The sequence below is a fragment of the Gobio gobio genome, assembly GCF_949357685.1.
Source record: "Gobio gobio genome assembly, chromosome: 23".
Classification (NCBI taxonomy): Eukaryota; Metazoa; Chordata; class Actinopteri; order Cypriniformes; family Gobionidae; genus Gobio; species Gobio gobio.
Genome location: NC_137119.1, coordinates 24,575,116 through 24,593,145, shown reverse-complemented (window position 1 = coordinate 24,593,145; position 18,030 = coordinate 24,575,116). Strand labels below are relative to the sequence as shown.

Below are 18,030 nucleotides of genomic sequence, written 5' to 3'. Positions count from 1 at the left end.
CTTGCGGCAAAAGAGTAATCTGTGACGCGATGTATGTAACTCGTGACGCGTGAAACCTTTATTAACCCCCCAGAGCCGTATGGATTACTTTTATGATAGATGGATTCACTTTTTTGACCTTCAAAAACTCATTTACCATTCACTGCCATTATAAAGCTTGGAAGAGCCAGATTTTTTATATATAACTTCGATTGTATTTGTCTGAAAGAAGAATGTCATATACACCTAGGATGTCTTGAGGGTGAGTAAATCATGGGAAAATTTTCTTTTTTGGGTGAACTATCCCTTTAATGTTCAGACTGTCCTCTATCTATAGGTGCCAAATTTTTATCTGTGTGACTAACAAGTGTTGTGAATCGTAATACACTGATCACGATGTATGTTTTTGATTCAGTAAAAATAATCATTTCATAAGAGTAATTTGTTTGTGAATTGGACTACACTGGTCACACTGTATGGTTTGAATTACTTAAAAATAACCCGTTCATAGGAGTCATTTTGTTTATGAATCAGATTACACTGGTCACACTGTATGTTTTTGATTAACTAAAAATAGCCAGTTCAGAGTCATTTGTTTGTGAATCACATTCCACTGCTCACGCTTTATGGTTTTGATTAATAAAAAATAAAAAGTTAATAGGAGCCATTTGTTTAGGAATCCGACTACACCACTGTATGATTTTGATTAACTAAACATAACCATTTCATAAGAATAATTTGTTTATGAATCATACTACACTGATCACACTGTATGTTTTTGATTTAATACAAAGAACTTGATAAGAGTAATTTGTTCATTTATTGGATTACACTAGTCTTTAAGCCACTAAAAAGAACCAGTTTATAAGAGTCACTGAATGTTTAAGCCTCTAAAAAGAACCAGTTTATAAGAGTTCATGAATTGGACTACACTGGTCATGCAGTATGTTTTCGATTAAGTTCATAATAGTAATTTGTTCATGAATCGGACTACACAATACGATAAAGACTGCAAACCCACATTCATTATATAGGTGGCATTTCATCCAGCCGCTAAAACTTGAAACTGAAAAGACTGATTTGGGGATTTTTAGAATCATTATCAGTATTGTTTAAATGAAGAATGTTATTAATAATTTGTACCTAGCCCAAGAGATTGTGTCTCTCAGCCAGGCATCTTAACTACCTTAACCAGCTAAACAGCTTAGTCAATCCTAGACCCACTTGACACGAGAACAGTAAGGCTATGCTGGTCCACCAGCTAAAGAGGCACAAAAGAAGACTGGAATTCTTCCTCTTTTCTTCTTATGTTTAAGAAGAGCTGCCATGTGACACCCATAATTTGAATCCCACTGCAGCTCATAAAAACGATATGAGAAGCGATGGCTTAAGGGCCATGATTGTGTTGTATCAGCTCCCATGACAAATTTCCAACTGTCTCAATGACAAACAAATATGCAGTGTAATAGCATTTCCAAATGCTTCTACACATCTCCTATTATTATACTCATAATAGCAAATTCAATGTTACTGCATGTGCATATCAAAACTTATTGTTGTGTATCAAGGGGTCAAAATCCCATTACAGACTGAATGCGTCTGAATGCCCATGGTGACAAGCAGAATTTTAAACTGCACGTATCAAGCTCAGTCAGCATGCGTGGCACACACGCCTGTGCTATTGATTTGAATTCTGTCTTGGGTTGTTCAATAAAGCCAATTTTTACTGGATCTGATGCTATTGGGGATCTTAGAACCTCAGAATTGGTCGCAATTAGAAAATGTGAGCGGAGGAAAAGAGAGAAAACAACTTTGTCTTTCCTTTTGGAAATCCCTAAAGACAGCTTGAATGTCAATGAAAAGGGCCGGCCAAAAGTGCCCCCTCCAAGTGTTCTGGGATCAATGCCATCTTTGTGTATGAATGAACAGTGGCCCTCACTAACCCCTTAAGCATGCCAGTCACTCCGCTGGAGGCTGGGACTAGTTAGCAGAGTACAAGAGACAGGGAAGATGGCACCAGCGGTCTGTCGCCGATCACAGTGGAGCCACAAAGGACGGTCCTGCAAAGGTTTGAGGTGAATCAGACTTTGGAAGGCACCATGGAGTCTGTCAATGAATAAGAATTGGGGCTTAGCTTTAAAAGCTGCACTTGTGGTTTCCCGTTCCAGCAGCTAGCCTTTAACTGACCTGTATGATGAAACAGTGCTCACTCAATTTGTCACCTGGGTTGGACTTTTGATTATGTGCGGATTGAATAACAAATCAGAGATAAAGAAGAACTGCAGCCAAGAATTGACAATTTCCTCAAGCTGTTTCAAGCTTTAGGTCTCATAATACTGTACGTCATGATCTTTCACATGCCTTTTTACAGAATACAGATCCCAGCAATTGTGCTCAAGAACACATTAACATGTTTCAAAGCATGTATACTTGATATAATCTAGGTACTTCCATGATCGGTTCGATTCAATGCATTTTGTCTTTTGTTCCTTTTAAACGGAGTGTCTATTTACACCAAGTGCAAATAGCGTGCCTTGTTGGCAAGTGCTATTCGCAATAGCTCCGCCTAACAATGCCTGGTTTGGCCAAACAAGATTAAAAAAGACTCGTGTACTCAATGTCTTCAGTGGTGTAGTCAGTAAACCATAAGGCTTAAGGATCTAGGTTGACGTGATCGATCCGGGTTCAAATCCGCCTTTTGCAGAGCTCACTCCTTTTCCCCATCACATATCACATCGGAAAGGCATTTACTTTCAATAAAAATTAAGAACAATTTCTAAAAATGGAAATAAAGTGCCTAACAAAATCATTTAATAATAATAAAAGCATTTATTGGGTAGAGTTAAGGGTAGGTGTAGAGAGGGCTTTTATTGTCCCATTAAAGGAACACGCCACTATTTTTGGAAAATAGGCTCATTTTCCAACTCCCCTAGAGTTAAACAGTTGAGTTTTACCATTTTCGAATCCATTCAGCCGATCTCTGGGTCTGGCGGTAGCACTTTTAGCAGGGCCTGAAAATAGTCCCCAGCACGCTCTCTGTGCAAGCAGATTGTCACGTTGGACGGAAGTTAGCCTATTTTCAGGCACTGTTGCTTAATTCCCTACCGTATTGGAGATAAATGTAGTAGCACGTTGATCTGCGTTTCGTGGGTCTTTAATGCAGAGACTCCCCTCGTGTTTGCAGTTTAAATATAATGATGCATTTAAAAGTTAAAGGCCAAACGTATCATTACAAAAGTTCACAATGCTGTTGCAGATGAAATATAATGTGGATAATATTGAATAAATATCTTTTCGTCAGGTCAAATACTGATAATTGCTCACTCAAACCCCTTAATCTAACCCTCTCTACTTGGCTTAACCATCGGACTCGCATAACCGTCATGTTTGTAGTTTTTTTTGTTTTTGTTTTTTTCGAATCGAATCCTCGTCCATCTCGCACTGGGGTGTGGGCAATATCAGCCATTAGAGTGCGCATCGATCTGCACTTCGAATTCTGACTGGAAATAGTAGACCATCCGGGAATCTTTGGAATACTCTTTTCAACATACTATGATTTGGGACATACTAATTATATTTTTGAATACTATTTAGTATGGATAGTATGCAAATTGGGACACAGCATGTGTAATATCATTGTGCCTGCTGCACCCATGGTATGCCAGCAAAGTTCATTGATTATTACGCCGGAATGAGAGTATAGTTCCTAGCCATGTCAGTCTAGAGGTCTTTTCATTTTCCGTCTGTCTTCGTACACCATTTATAAGTATCTATTCATTTTAATATATTAGTATTGTAACACTATTTGCACTTACTAGTGTAAATAGCATCTATCACTATTTGCACTTAATAGCATATTTTCTTAGCAATTATCGCTAAGAAAATATGCTATTTTCACTTTGTGTAAATAGCCGCTGCCTTTTTTAATACATAGTCTGTTTGCTAAGTATTTTGATGCTATATACACTACCATGCAAAAGTTTAGGGCCAATATATTTGGCATTTGGAATATTTCTCTCAACGATAGTTTGCGAAATTGTGGCAACATTTGCATAATGCTAAACAAAACAACAGCTGTTACACCTGATGCCTACATCCACACACTTGCTGGAGGAAAAGGAACAGACACTGACTTACAGCTTTGTCATAGCAGACTTGAAATTAAGGTCGCTGACTAATAAAATGATCAAGTTACCAGTGCTGACTCAGAAAACGAGAATAAAAACATCATGTGCGTCACAGAAACATGGCTCTGATTCAATGTGGTTTCACCGGACATATTTCAACCAGACAGAATCATGAGCGTGAGCAACAACAAAGTAGGTGGACTTGGCTATTTTGTAAATAACATATTGTGCACCTCAAGACATATTATTGTCAATTTAGATTCCAGACTGGCGGCCTGAACGTAAAGTTGATTAGTCTTGTAAAAATAGAATGACAATATTTTACAGACGTTACACGTTTGTTCTAAAAAGTTTCAAAAGCTTAGGACAGTCACGCACCCCACCAATGATGTCAGGACAACCATCAGTAGGAACGAGCAACCAACAGTACATCAACCTGGCGACCTCCAGCATTGAAATCACTGTCAGCATGAAAAGGGCTTTACTTATGTACATTTGTTATATAGTGTTCCTTTGCCACCTCATCTCTCATATAAACTTGTCATTCAGCATCTGTCTGCTAACACCTGGGGCCGGTTGCACCAGCTGGACGTACAACGTGTTGTAAGACTAGATTGGACCTTTTAAATCCTGCGTAGGACTAATACCTTTTACACAATCTAGGTATAATGTATGTTTGAGACTAAGGGTCCGTTTACACAACACTGTTTTGAATTAAAAACAAAAAATTTGTATGCGATTTTGTCCATTTATTTACACAACAGCGTTTTGGGGGCCTAAAAATGCAAACTTGCCATCTAAAGTATAAGCATGTTTATTTTAATGATTGTTTTTTTTTGTTTTTTTTTTCATATTTCTAATTTATTAAATATTCATTAAATTAAATATAAATTATGTATATCTATCAGCCATCGGTCACCCCGCTCTCTAATGCTGCGTTCACAACGAACGCGAATAGAGCGTCTGGAGTGAGTGATTTCCATGTTAGGTCAATGTAAAGACGCATTGACCTGCGTCTGAAGGTCCTGCGGTGCAATAGACGAGTTTAGCGCGGTGCGATGGACGCGATTTCGCCTCATTCGCATGTCCAGTTCGTGCAAATGACGCAAATTGAGTGTCTTGTGCGAGTGATTTGATTTGGTGCTTTTTGTGCATTCACGCGTCTGACGTGATTCCCGTCTGAACTTTGGCGTCTGTTCACACCGCGTTAACCAATTAGGAGCCTGCTAAATGGAGTAAGTGACGTGATAAACGGGGGCAGGCCCGCCCGGAGTCACTCATTCAAAACAGTGGCTGTGTTTAAGGACTTGGCACTTAATCTGGACTGAAAGACTGAAGGACCTTGGCGTATTATTGCATTATTATGGTTTGACAATGATGAAAATTGTGGTTACTGTTCTTTCATGCATCTAATAAAAAAAAAATAATAATAAATAAAAAAGTCACTCTTTCAACGGCTGATATTGGCAGTGTGCAGTCATATGGAGCTATATGGGCGCAGGACAGGCGTAAGAACCGCTGAAAGCTGCCGTCATCCAGGCACAGCTCCTGGACCGCCTCAAATGCGCGATTTATATGCACGTCCAATTTGCTTTGGAGTTACACAATTCCAATTGAGTGGATTCAAAATGTTAAGCGTCCAAATAGACACGAATTTGACGCTCTATTCGCGTTCGGTGTGAATGCAGCATACGATATCGGCATCGGTCATCAAAAAAAAACAATATTGGTCGACCAATAGTTATAAAAAAAGAATCCTCAGAATTTATAACTCGCAATTGCGGGTTTATATCTCACAATTCTGAGAAAAAAGTCAGAGTGCCAGAGGCAAACTCGCAATTGTAAGAAAAAATGTCAGAATTGTTAACTAAGAATTGTCAGAATTCTGAGGAAAAAAAGCAATTATCTTTTAAATTGTTTTATTCTGAGGCGAAAGCAAGCTTCCATATCAAAGTGCAAGTTTTTGAAAACTATAACGTTGTTGTCTTTGTGTAAACTACAAAAACTTGAATATGTAAAAACGGTACACAGACTCTATCGGCATGTGGTGTTTCTTTACAAAATTAAATTTCCAACTACTGTATGCATAATACAGCATTTTTTGTCATTTTCACAGACGTTTCTGTTTTTAGTACATGTAGTACATGTTTAGTAGAGTCATGTAAACACCCTAAATCTTAGGCCTATGTGTGCAGGATAAGCATCAACCCTTAAGATGGGTGTTTCTACTGCACACTGCCAACAAAGGTAACTGACCTAACACAAAATATCTGTATGAAATTATGTTGGAAATATTAAATATGAACATACTGTATATCTGGGATTATTAGCAGAAATTGTATACCATGTATCATCCTGCTTGGAGGGACAGTATGGTTGGAAATAATATTTCACATCTTTAAGTCCAGCATAGAGATTACACCCAACTTTTTTCAACCAGCTGGTGTAACCGGCCCCAGAAGTGTGAGGAAGCGCACGATGAGAAGGCTTTGTGGGACCGTTACAAGGAAGCACGTTGATATAGCTATACAGGATATTTTGGAACTCAGTCACTGTACAAACACACTATGTCAACTTTCACACAATGATTGTGAACTGTTGCCACAACAACAAAACAAAATAACAAAGGGCATCAAGAACAGACTTGATTTATAGCGGTCCCTTCATCACTTCCGCCAGTTCCTAGCCTTTCACTTTGCTCACTACCCTTTACTTCCATGTGCACTTTATACTAAATGTTCCTGTTTTTCATCTGAATTTCTCCTTTGGGATCCAGACATTTTAAGAAATTCCAAGAACTGAGAAGGAATCCCAAATAGCGTCACTACAATAATGTAAATAATACTGTATATTCTGATATTTTACAACTATGCCTTTAGATCAACATTTAAAACAACATGTCTTGAGTGTATAGAGCTCAGAAAAACAGAATCGATAAAAAAGAGATATAGAAAAACAGACAATTTTTCAAATAGCACACTTTAAAGTCAACAGTAAATGGTATTTGCTGTGGATTGGTATTTACTCTTCTGTAAATATAGAAAGATGCAATGGAGAGAAAAATGCTAGCATAAAAACCTGATAATTGGTTCATATTAAAGGTGCACTATGTAACATTTTTTCAGTAAAATATTCAAAAACCACTAGGCCAGTGTTATATATTTTGTTCTGTTGAGTACTTACAATATCCAAAATGTTTCCAACTATTTGTAAATCGTGAGAAAATTGCTATTTTAACCAAGGAACCGGGACGTGTGAGGAAGTTGCCTGTGCATTGCGTTACCCCTGGTTTCCGGGGTTTTATTTTGCAGAAAAAATTTGATCTTACTGCAGTGTGAACAAGTGTCATAGCAGCAGCCAAGCGAACGCACAGAGTAACGTCATAACTTCATTTTCAACACACTCAGATGTATATAATATGATAAACAGAGCTACGTTACCTCATACTCATGACCAGAAAAGCGTAAGTCTTGCCGGCGACTATGCTATAATAAGAGTCCCGCTCCTCGCGAGACGTGTGTTCCGCTCTTCTTATTAACAATCGCTCCAGCGGCCTTGCTCAGCTCCCACAACACTCAGTCCTGCTCTGCTTCAAACTACAGTAATGTTAATAATCGCATCCATGAACATGATTTCTGCCCGAGTCCTATCCTGACTCTTTTTCACCGGCTGTGAGGTGAAGACCACATGTCCCAAGATTCTGCGCTCAAACGTGGCATCATCAAACTACGCCTTTGTTTTGAATAGGCGACCTCTAGTGGATGGAAATGTTACATAGTGCAGCTTTAATAAAACAATAAAGGTTCATATTGAATTTAATCTGACAAATTTTACTCTAAAACACTGAAAAATATGCTTTTTGGAAGTAAAAAATAATTATATAATTTATAAGAAAAACATATAAAAATGGGGCCCTTTCTATGAAAAAAGTTTGGTAACACTTTACAATAAGGTTTCATTTCACTATATTAGTTTAAATGAACTAACAATGAAAAAAACATTTATTAATCTTAGTTCACATTAATTTCAATATTTACTAATACATTATTAAAACCTTAATATTAATTAATGTTAACTAACGTAACCATATTATAAAGTGTTTTCTGTATTTATTTATTTTAATAAATAAGGTTTCCAGGTTTTTTTTCTTACGATGTATATTCAACAAGAGTACAGTAAATGTTAAAAAAAGAGAATGAAAATAATTAGTAAAAAATATTGTTTTCAGAGCATTCACAGCACAGATGGTTCTTGTGTGATGCATTAGATTCATTTTTTTATAATATAATAATAGTTTAAAGGTTTAAATACTTTAATTTAGGTTTAATTATGTTGAATTTCTGTTGTTTTTTTACAGTCAATTTCTGGGTTCACAATAGAGAATGTTGACATCATATTGTACTGCAACTGCAACACTGCGAGTTGCTATTTCACATGACCACGTACACTGATTTGAAAGGCCACCTGGCCAAGCAAAGATGCTTCATTCATCTCCTGGACTAACAGCCCATATTTAAAGCTCATAGAGGACAAATATTCCCAGAAAAGGTCACGATGACCCATGCTATATTCAAATAAAAAATGACCAAAAAACATCTGACCATTGGTTTTCTTATTCAGATGCTGTCTTCCAGAGACTGATCTGAGACAGATGCCCTGGCATAGACTCTAGTCGTGTGGAGCGGCCCGTGTGCCTCCGCAGCCAGCTCTATGTGCAGGGGAAGCAGAGCACAATGTAAAAGGAGGGGAGGGGCAGGAAGGAAGGAAATCCTGCTCACACTGACACAAAAGCTGAAGGAACTCAACGGACAGAGCTCCTCGTAGACCCCTGTGCACTCACAAACATGACACACAAGACTGCACACCAATGCAGTGGGACAGAGATGGATGCAAGTGTAAAACAATTTCAAAAACACACAAGAGGTTAATTATGGGACATGCGTGCAGATCACTATATATACTGTGGTAGTCCCAGTAGAATCAAATCAACTGCTCCCCAGATGCATAACAACGAGATAAAAAAAGAATTGTTGGATGATGTCAATTGAGAGAAAGCCCCGGAGGGCCATAAACTAAATCACTTCAGACTTTTTAAACAGTGTGGGACTTAGCTGAAGCCGAATGATGGAGGGCTTTCACAGGTGATTAGACGCTTCCAGCTCAATCACGGAAACAAACAACCTCAAGACCCCAACAGCAGGAAGGGCACAATTCCTCCCCACCAGCAACGACTTCCTTGTTCTTAAGCACCGTCATGTAAATTCAGACTGAATGCCGAACCTCACCTCTAAATTCCCCCAGGGGCACAAAAAGCCTCTGTTCTCTTCCATGAATTGGACTGTCACAGGAATAGAAAAATGGCTGACACATTTTGCGCTCATGCTGTGCATTTGGAATGAGGCAACCTGGCCCGAGCATCAGGGAGCTAGTTAAGCATACTGCTTAAAAAGAGCTCAGGATAAGATAAAGGAAGGCCTCTGCTGGTTATAACGTCTGTCTGCGGCACATGAGAACTCCTCAGAACATACAGTGGAAAAAGAAAGCCAAACTCATTAGTAAGATTGGAATCTTAATGATCCTCCATGTAGCAAGGGGAAAATGCAACTCCTTGTAAACAAAGTACTGAGACATAATGGATGGAACATATGCAGGAGGTGAAAGCTATAAAAAAAAATGGCATAAGACAGGGACAAAAAGCGTGTTAAAGTGAGAAAGAAAGTGATACTCCAAAAAGGAGTTTTGCAAACATTTCCCACTTTTCACCCCCGGTTTCACATAGGGTATTCCCAAACTATAATGCATGTTTGAGCTGTCTCAAATGAAAGTAACTTGCACTGACATATCTTAAAAAAATGTTAGTGCCATTGTTTTGTCTCAAGATGCACACCAGTAATGTTCCTTTCTAAGGCATGTTTATAAAAGCTACTTAAATGTTCTAATTGAACTAAGGCCTAATCCTGGCTTAAACTAAGCCCTGTCTGTGAAACCGGCCTTGATGTCTTAAATGCTTAAATGAAGATTAATTATTTTATCCTCTTTATGCTGTTCTTTTTCCACCTTTAATCAAATACACGCAGTGGGAAAGACTATCATTCCACTGCAAATTAACCCATAGGAATGTGTCTTTCATTCATCAGTGTTGGTTGACGTACCTTTTCATTTTCAAACACAAAGATAACCTAAACTCAAAAGTGTCAAATTTGAGAGCAAATGTTTGGGACTCAAACACAAATGTCAAACACTGATTCAAACAATAAAAGTGTCTAAAGGAAACAAAAGTTTTTGAGGGGAAGAGGGCATGATGATCAAGCCCGCAATTTTCCAGAGCAACATATGGATAAATCAGGATAGCAAGTGGAAGAGGTTGAGGATGGAGAACTCTGACCCCAAGGGACGGGGTTGCAAGGTTCACTGCCTGGCTGGGAAAAGATATGAAACCCTCCCTTTAGTATTAGAGCTGGTCATGTGACACCAACAAATCAACAAGCCTCAGACTGAATGTAAATAAACAGCGCAAGAGAGAAAGGCTAGCAGAGCAATTCAAGCATATATTGTCCTAGTTGACATCAGATTTGTGAGAAGAATCAACATTTACAAGAACCAAATAATATTCTTAGGCTAAAAGACAAAATGTGATTTAAGAATGTGATGCAGTGTTTCCCTCAAGCAAAACTCACCAAGGCATTGCTATGCAATTCCTAAGGTGTTCCAAAATTTAGCATGCTATGTGGCAAAATTTAAAGCTACACAATGTATTTTTTTCCACTGCTAGGGGTCGATAACCTCTTCAAAACAATAACAAAGGCGTATATTGATTACGCAGTGAATGACGGTGGAATCATGGAACTTGGATCTAATAATGTTTGTGGGGAAATAATGTTTATGGATGAGTGAATGCATTCATGTTTTTTAACATGACTGTGGTATGAAGCAGGGCGCGATTACTAATAAGAGACAGATATCAGCGCCACATGTGAGGATATAAAGAAATTAGGACATTTCATTCTACCGAACGACCCGCAAGTGCTGAATTACTACTCATACAGGTCAGTTTATTTGACTAATTAAAACTGTGAGGAAACGCAATGTCGTTTCATTTGGTCTACACTATCTAAACTGCATTTTTATGTGTTGAAAGTTATAATGTTATTCTGTGTGTTAGTTTGTTGGCTGTATGAGACTAGCAGTAAGCTACATCAACATTAGAACAACATTCTAATATTTTATCATGTTGAGCTACATAACATTGATTCATTGATGCTCACCTGACGTTACGCAGTTGTCCACGTCTGTTGCCATGGTTTCTATGGCAGTAAAACCAGAAACCGAGGGTAACACGGATATGACGCCATTGACAGGCAACTCCCTTACACGTCCGAGTTCCTTGGTTAAAATCGAAAATTTCTCACGATTTACAAATATTTGGAAACATTTGGGATATTGTAAGTACTCAACTAAACAAAATATATAACAATGGCCTAGTGGTTCTGGGATATTTTACCTCAGAAATCTTACATATTGCACCTTTAATATTTTTGAAAAGAGTAAAGTTTCCGAACAAAAAGATGCATTTACTCTTTCCAGAGTCAAATTTGCATGAAAGTGCAATTCCTAAAAAGCGCTGATAGGAGTGAAAAGTTCTGCATGTGATCTATTGATGACGTGCAAATTAAAGAGCACAGACACAGCCAGAACATTTACATAATGACCAACGCGATCTACCAAGAGTAGCGCAAATTAACGTCTAGTTTAAGACATGCTTTTGGCCGTTAAATAATGGAACAAATGCCAGTAAATTGACTCACCTTGAATGATTCATTTAAATACTCTCCTCCCATATATTTTGTGTCTGAAAGGGAAACTCCTACAAATGCATATACGTATGCAATAAGGTCAGCCTCAAAAATAACCCTTTCCACACCTTTTCAGAACTAATTCTTTAGTAAATCCTGACAGTAGTTTTTAATGCCAAAAGAGGGTTTGCGCTGACGCAAGCAGTTAGTAAATCTGGCCCTTAGTCTTGTTCTGATCAATAAGGGCGTTTTCACACCTGAAAGTCCGCACCAAGGTCCGAACCGAAGTTCATGTTTTAATACTTTTTATATATTCGGTTAGTTTTGGTTTGGTTTCACATTGCAATCATGTGAGCGGACTAAAGAACTTTACATGACGCACTTGCGTCCACTCGTCATCATCTATGTGGGCGGCATCTGGACATTGATTGGTTTGTAAACGGACGTGCGTCTGACGTCAGCGTCTTTGACAAGAGTGAATGAACGGACGCATATCATCGTTGCCACTATTGAACAGTGCGCATTGCTTGACTATTTTTTTATTCGTTACGCTTAAAAGTGGACATTTCAAGCTTTATATACACATATTTCTCATGTTTGTGAGGCAAGTAGCTGCTGAGTTTCGGTTTATTTGAGACCCGCTCCAGTTCATGTGTAAAGCATGTGATCGCTCCCGTGATTATTGTCTGCTATAGACTATTTGCTTCTTATTTATTAAATCCAGGCAATTATCTGATTAAACGTTGATTAAAATTAAGATACAATTTATACAAAACGAAATTCCCATTAAAGAAATGCTTTCTAAGCAAAATCATACAAAATTTCGTTCAAAATTATTTCTGACTTTCTGTCTACTGACATATTGCGCATATTTTCACTTTTCATAATCAATGTAGCCTAGATTGAATTTAAAAATAACGTTATAATATTTAAACATAAACAGGAACTTCCTGTAAATGGTCTGAAAGTACGAACCATACAGAAAATGCTTTCACACTAGAAACGAACCGAACCTTTGTTCAGTTTGATCCGGACCGAGACTACCTCTTTTCGTCGGACCAAATTTCGTCTGTTTGGTCCGGACCGTGGTACGGGGGAGGTTTCACACCTGTAATTTTGATTCGGACCAAACTGAAAAGTCCGAAAATCCGGACCAAACAAGGTAGGTGTGAAAACGCCCTCAAACTAAAAGTCAATGGAGTGACCAAGTGTAAATAGCCCATTAGGCATTTATTTAATTATTTAAGCCGGCTCAGCACTAGGTTTAATTTGTGTTTGTGGGTAAGCTCGTTGCACTTCTATTTTCAGTCTAATGAGTCAAACAGTAGGAATCCTTAAGTGTCAAAGTAATTTCAAAAACTAAACCACATCATCTTCAAACAAATTTCCAAATAGACTAAGAAATGTCCACAGGGACTTTAAAAACTTGTGTTTACCCCAAAAGCAAAATAAAAGCAGTTGCAATTTGTGGTGCAAAATCCCTTTTTGAAGTTTTATTATTAAGCCTTTTAAAAAAGTACATTGGGTGGTCAATTCCTCTAAACCCACAGGGTATTGCGAAAGGAAAACGCTGCAGAGGGACCACTTAATCCAGAGCTAAGACTCCAGAGAACACATTATGCAGCGACATGGCTCTGTTTTTCTACTAAAGAAGGACATGAAAGCTTTCCCCGTATTCACTCCTGTTGGATTCGCTCTACGAGTACTCCTGCATTCTCGTGCTGGTCAATTATACTTCTTATTTGCTTGTTCTCTGAGTGACCTATATCATAAACAAAACAAATTTAAAAAAGCTTCTATTTCTCTCAGCAAGGCACTTCTTATAGAGGATCATCATTCTTAGCCTCCAGTTAAGAAATACAAACATGATTATCTGAAACCTCCCACTATCAGATCTATATCGAGCTGTTACATAAGCCATTCTAGGGATATCTCTGAAGATATCTTTAAAGAGACTTCCTCAGTCTCATGTGAATTGCCAGACACTGTTCTTGGCTAATCTGATATCCAGACACAATTGCGTTGCATGCCAAGTAACTGTCAGTCGATGCAGCTGGTATTTTACACTAAATGTCAACACAACAACAGCTTTAAAGAACAATTTCTCTCCAAGAACAAGACTAAAATTGATCTAAACGAGCCAACCATCCCCTGTATTCAAACAAGGCAACTTGTCCGCCATTGTTTCCGAATTTCTTCTAACCTCTCCGGAATTCCTCCACCAGGAAATGTACTTTGCAACAGAGGGCAAAGAGCCCAGGCCCTCGCGTCACAGCATTACCTCCAGGCCGGTTCCACCGGGGAGCCATATTGTCTGGAGGCGACCCCCTTCATCTAATTCTCACAAACACAAAATGCCCTCTGTTCAGCATGGCACCGGTCCTTTGGGCCCTCCAGGCCATGAAACACCACCCCCGACAGCCATTGTCCTCTACTCTTGTTATCATCTAACTTCACTTCTGCACAGGCTTCCTTTAGCCTCCCGAGCCTAAAACTCTACCTTTTTTTTTTTTTTGGTCCAGACATATTGAGAAATTCTGATTAAGGCACATGGGTATTACTGTGGAAGATGATCGGTTGAAAGCGATCAGTCACAGACCTGCAGTGGCACCCGTGGAGGCTTTGATCCTTGAGAGCATGTGGGTGATATTTCCCAGTGACTTGGATTGATAAAGTTCCCTCCTTGACCTCCTAATCACACTCGGGGGTAAAACGGCAAGCTTTCATCATCAAAAGAAGCACATTTTTTTCACTTCTGTTGAATGAAGAAATGATGTTTAGCGCTGGCAATAAAACAAACTGAAATGGTTGGCTCAAAGTAAACTGGAACTTTTAAAGTGAGGTTGCAAATCTGCTCAAAAACTGTCCAATTATAACATGGCAGGACATTTTCTCATAAACTCTTTTCCAAATGAAAATAAGTGACTGAAAACACTGGATACGATGAAAAAAAAATGTTGTCTTAGCACAATGGATTACTGACAGGTGCTCCTTTGTGCTCACCACTACCTTTTGACTACATCCAAATGTAGTCCGAGTGATCCCTAATATGACCTGGTTAATAAAATAGTCATAATTCATTATTCTGGAGTTCTGTCTCCTAATACCAATTATGATATCCTCCACAGGCTAATGATTTATTTAAATGGCTCGAAATGGTCTGAACATAATGATTTCATTTTGTTTTAATCAAAATTAAATCCTCTATGCCAACATAGGAACCACTTGCGACAGTGTGGAATGTGAGCATGTGAATGTGCATGAAAGGTGGGAAACATGGGTCACTGAACTGTAACCTAACTCCATAGGTCTTCAGAAGAACCTCAAGACATATCAATCATGACATGTATCATCTGGTGGTTCATTTAGACTTAAATCATTTCAGACTTCAGAAAACTCCAAGCGCATTTCATGCTCTCTTCAATTTCCGATCAGTATTTAGCTTCAAACATGAATCGGTGATTAGTCACTAATTTCCTTATTTAAACAATGTGTTGCTTATGTGCATGAAAAATTATGCCTTACACAAACAAAAAAAATAATTTCCTTTCCTTCCTGCCTTCGATTCCCCTGTCAGGCCGAAGGGCTCACAGTATCCTATCCCTTCAGAAATTGTATTAGTTGGTACAGTGACAGTCCCAGTTTGCAAATTTGAGGTTTTCACTTTCAGTCCACCTGCTCTGCCTCAGTTCTTGGCTCAGACTCAAAGGCATTTACCCACCCTGCTCACTGAGCCTTAGCAAATCATAGACAGATGCATCCCTCATGGAGACATCCAGTATGGAGATTATAATCATATATAACATTTAGAACATGTTCCTGTTTAAGATAAAATCCTTTAATGTTATCTTAATTTTCATTCGCACGTGTTGATATCAGTTGTTTCTCCTAGAAACAGCAAATTGAGAATGTTGCTCAAGTCATCTACTTCTCAGATATTTATCCTGAGAAAAAGACCCAATTCCTAGCAAGCAATAGCAGTCATGTCACCGTCTCAGTTAACTATAGACCCCGATATAGTCTGGCTATGAGTAACCCACTTCTAGCCAAAATAACCTTGAATTTGGTTGGTCGTTTTTGCCAAAATAACTTGCGAGATGTATAATATTCCATCATGTAAGCAAAGTCAACAGTGATTGGAAGGTGTTTGGTTTCATTTCTTTGGTTAGATGTCTATTCAATTTTCACTCACAGCCCAAATGTTTCCTTGTTTTAGCCAAGACGTCAGGGCTGCGTTTGGACGGCTATATTAGATGTCTTTTAAACACAATATTTATTCCTAGGTAATCTCTCATGTGCACCCTTTAAAATATCAGAAAAAGTTCTCAACGATGTCTGAAACTGTCAAGATTTGACAAGATAAAACTCAGAAATGTCAATACGAACCAAAACATTTATCATTAGATTCTTCCAAAACCATATTATGCAAACTATGCAGTCCACAGTAGCTTACAAAAGTCAACATTTGTGTCTATGTTAATTTTAGGAGAAACATCTGAGGCAACTTGATATGCAACTGAGAGCTAGTCTCCTGAGCTATGAAACCTTCTGAGCAACAAACTTTTTTCTCTGAAAATTCAAGGATTGACTGCGGGTCAACAATAGGAAGAGAAGCGCCCCATTGCAGAAAAAACAAGAAGCACACTTTAAATTGAGACAAATTACTCTGGGCTTAGATAGAGCTTCAAACCAAATCGATCAGCGGGATTGACAGGCATGGCACGGTCTGGGTTTTGAGGTTCACCGCGAGACCTTTGTTGCTGCTCATTCACTCCAAGTCCAAGCACACTAAACAGACGCGTTCAGTACAGCCCATCTACACTGCAAGCGAGCGACACACAACAAAACAAGAGCGCGCCCATTCAGTTTGCGAATTGGTGGCCATTCGTCCAAATGAACTCCTAAAACGCACATACTTTTTTGCAAATACGCATATAATATGCATAATACATATGTTTAAACCGAAATGTAAACGTTTCAACCGCGATAAAAGTATTTCTTTAGCCAGACGCTAAAACTGATGGGTAACCATAGCAACAGTACGCCGCTTGTACGTTTTCGTTTAAATATCACAAAAAGTTAGTTCTATAGTTAGTCTTTAGTAGGCAGGCTATGTTAGTTTAGCAAACTGAGCAAATGGTCATTTGTATGGTCCTACTGAAACATCTTTAATAGTCGACCACCTGAAAATCGATGCATAACACGCAATTTGCTTCCATTATAATCAAATAGTCACTGCAAGTTTACCTTTAAATCACACCGTTCAACAAACTCACTGCATGTTCGCGCGCAGTTCTGAACCATGATGCGCGCGCTTGCAGGTTATACGTTAATTTGATTAGCGTCCCGTGACAAACCTTATAGATGGGCTATATCTAGCCAACATATGAATATATATATATATTAGCTAATGAAACAATTATTCAAGTCGAACTTACCGAGAGAAACTCCAGCGTCCCAACATAATCCCGTTCGGTCTTCAGAAGTTCGTTCAAAACACAAACTCTCAAACGAAGCTGTTTCTCTAAATCTTTCCCACTTTCGGCTCTGTGTTCGGCTTTGCTCTCCTCAGTCATTTCGATGTTCTTAAGAGTCTTCAAAGTTGCAATGGGGGAAAGTTTAAACGAACTGACGCCGGCTGGAGGTTTGAAACATGTTTTTTTTTTTTTTAAAGCAGCGGACAAATTCACCAGAACAAATGAACGCAATTCAAAAACAATCTACGAACCGGCTGCATTCAGAAGCAGCATCAAAGTTCAGCACTAGCCTACTAGTCTACACGCCTGAGAAAAGTGTAGTAATGGCTTTTGGACATCAATCAAAAACTTTGGTCCATGTGACTCTCAAGACCTTCATCCTAAATCCAGCCTCCCTTCAGCATGAAAAGGACAGGAAATAAATGGCTGGGAATTCGTGCCAGCACAGTGGGGAAATGTTGATGACATTGGGGGTAATTACAAATGCGAGCCTTTCCCAGACTCCAATATTAGTTACATTACTTTGAAAACGAATGTCACTAAAGAGAAGAGTTATGTTAGTTATGTAACAGCATGTACAGTAATGATGAAAGAAAAGGTTTCAAATGCTTCACAGATTATTCGAGCTTTTAAGTTTTTTTTTCAACTGTAAAA

At 38.5% G+C, this 18,030-nt stretch overlaps 1 protein-coding gene across 1 annotated transcript in view; it reads right to left on the bottom strand.

Annotated features, from left to right (window-relative positions):
• The window catches only part of prex2 (phosphatidylinositol-3,4,5-trisphosphate-dependent Rac exchange factor 2), a 198,951-nt gene extending 181,187 nt beyond the window's left edge, over positions 1-17,764 (bottom strand). Inside the window, exon 1 of the mRNA XM_079805796.1 lies at positions 17,338-17,764. Within this exon, the coding sequence (XP_079661922.1) occupies positions 17,338-17,475 (138 nt within the window). The 5' untranslated portion in view covers positions 17,476-17,764. The remainder of the gene's footprint in view (positions 1-17,337) is intronic.
• Positions 17,765-18,030: the final 266 nt, after the last annotated feature.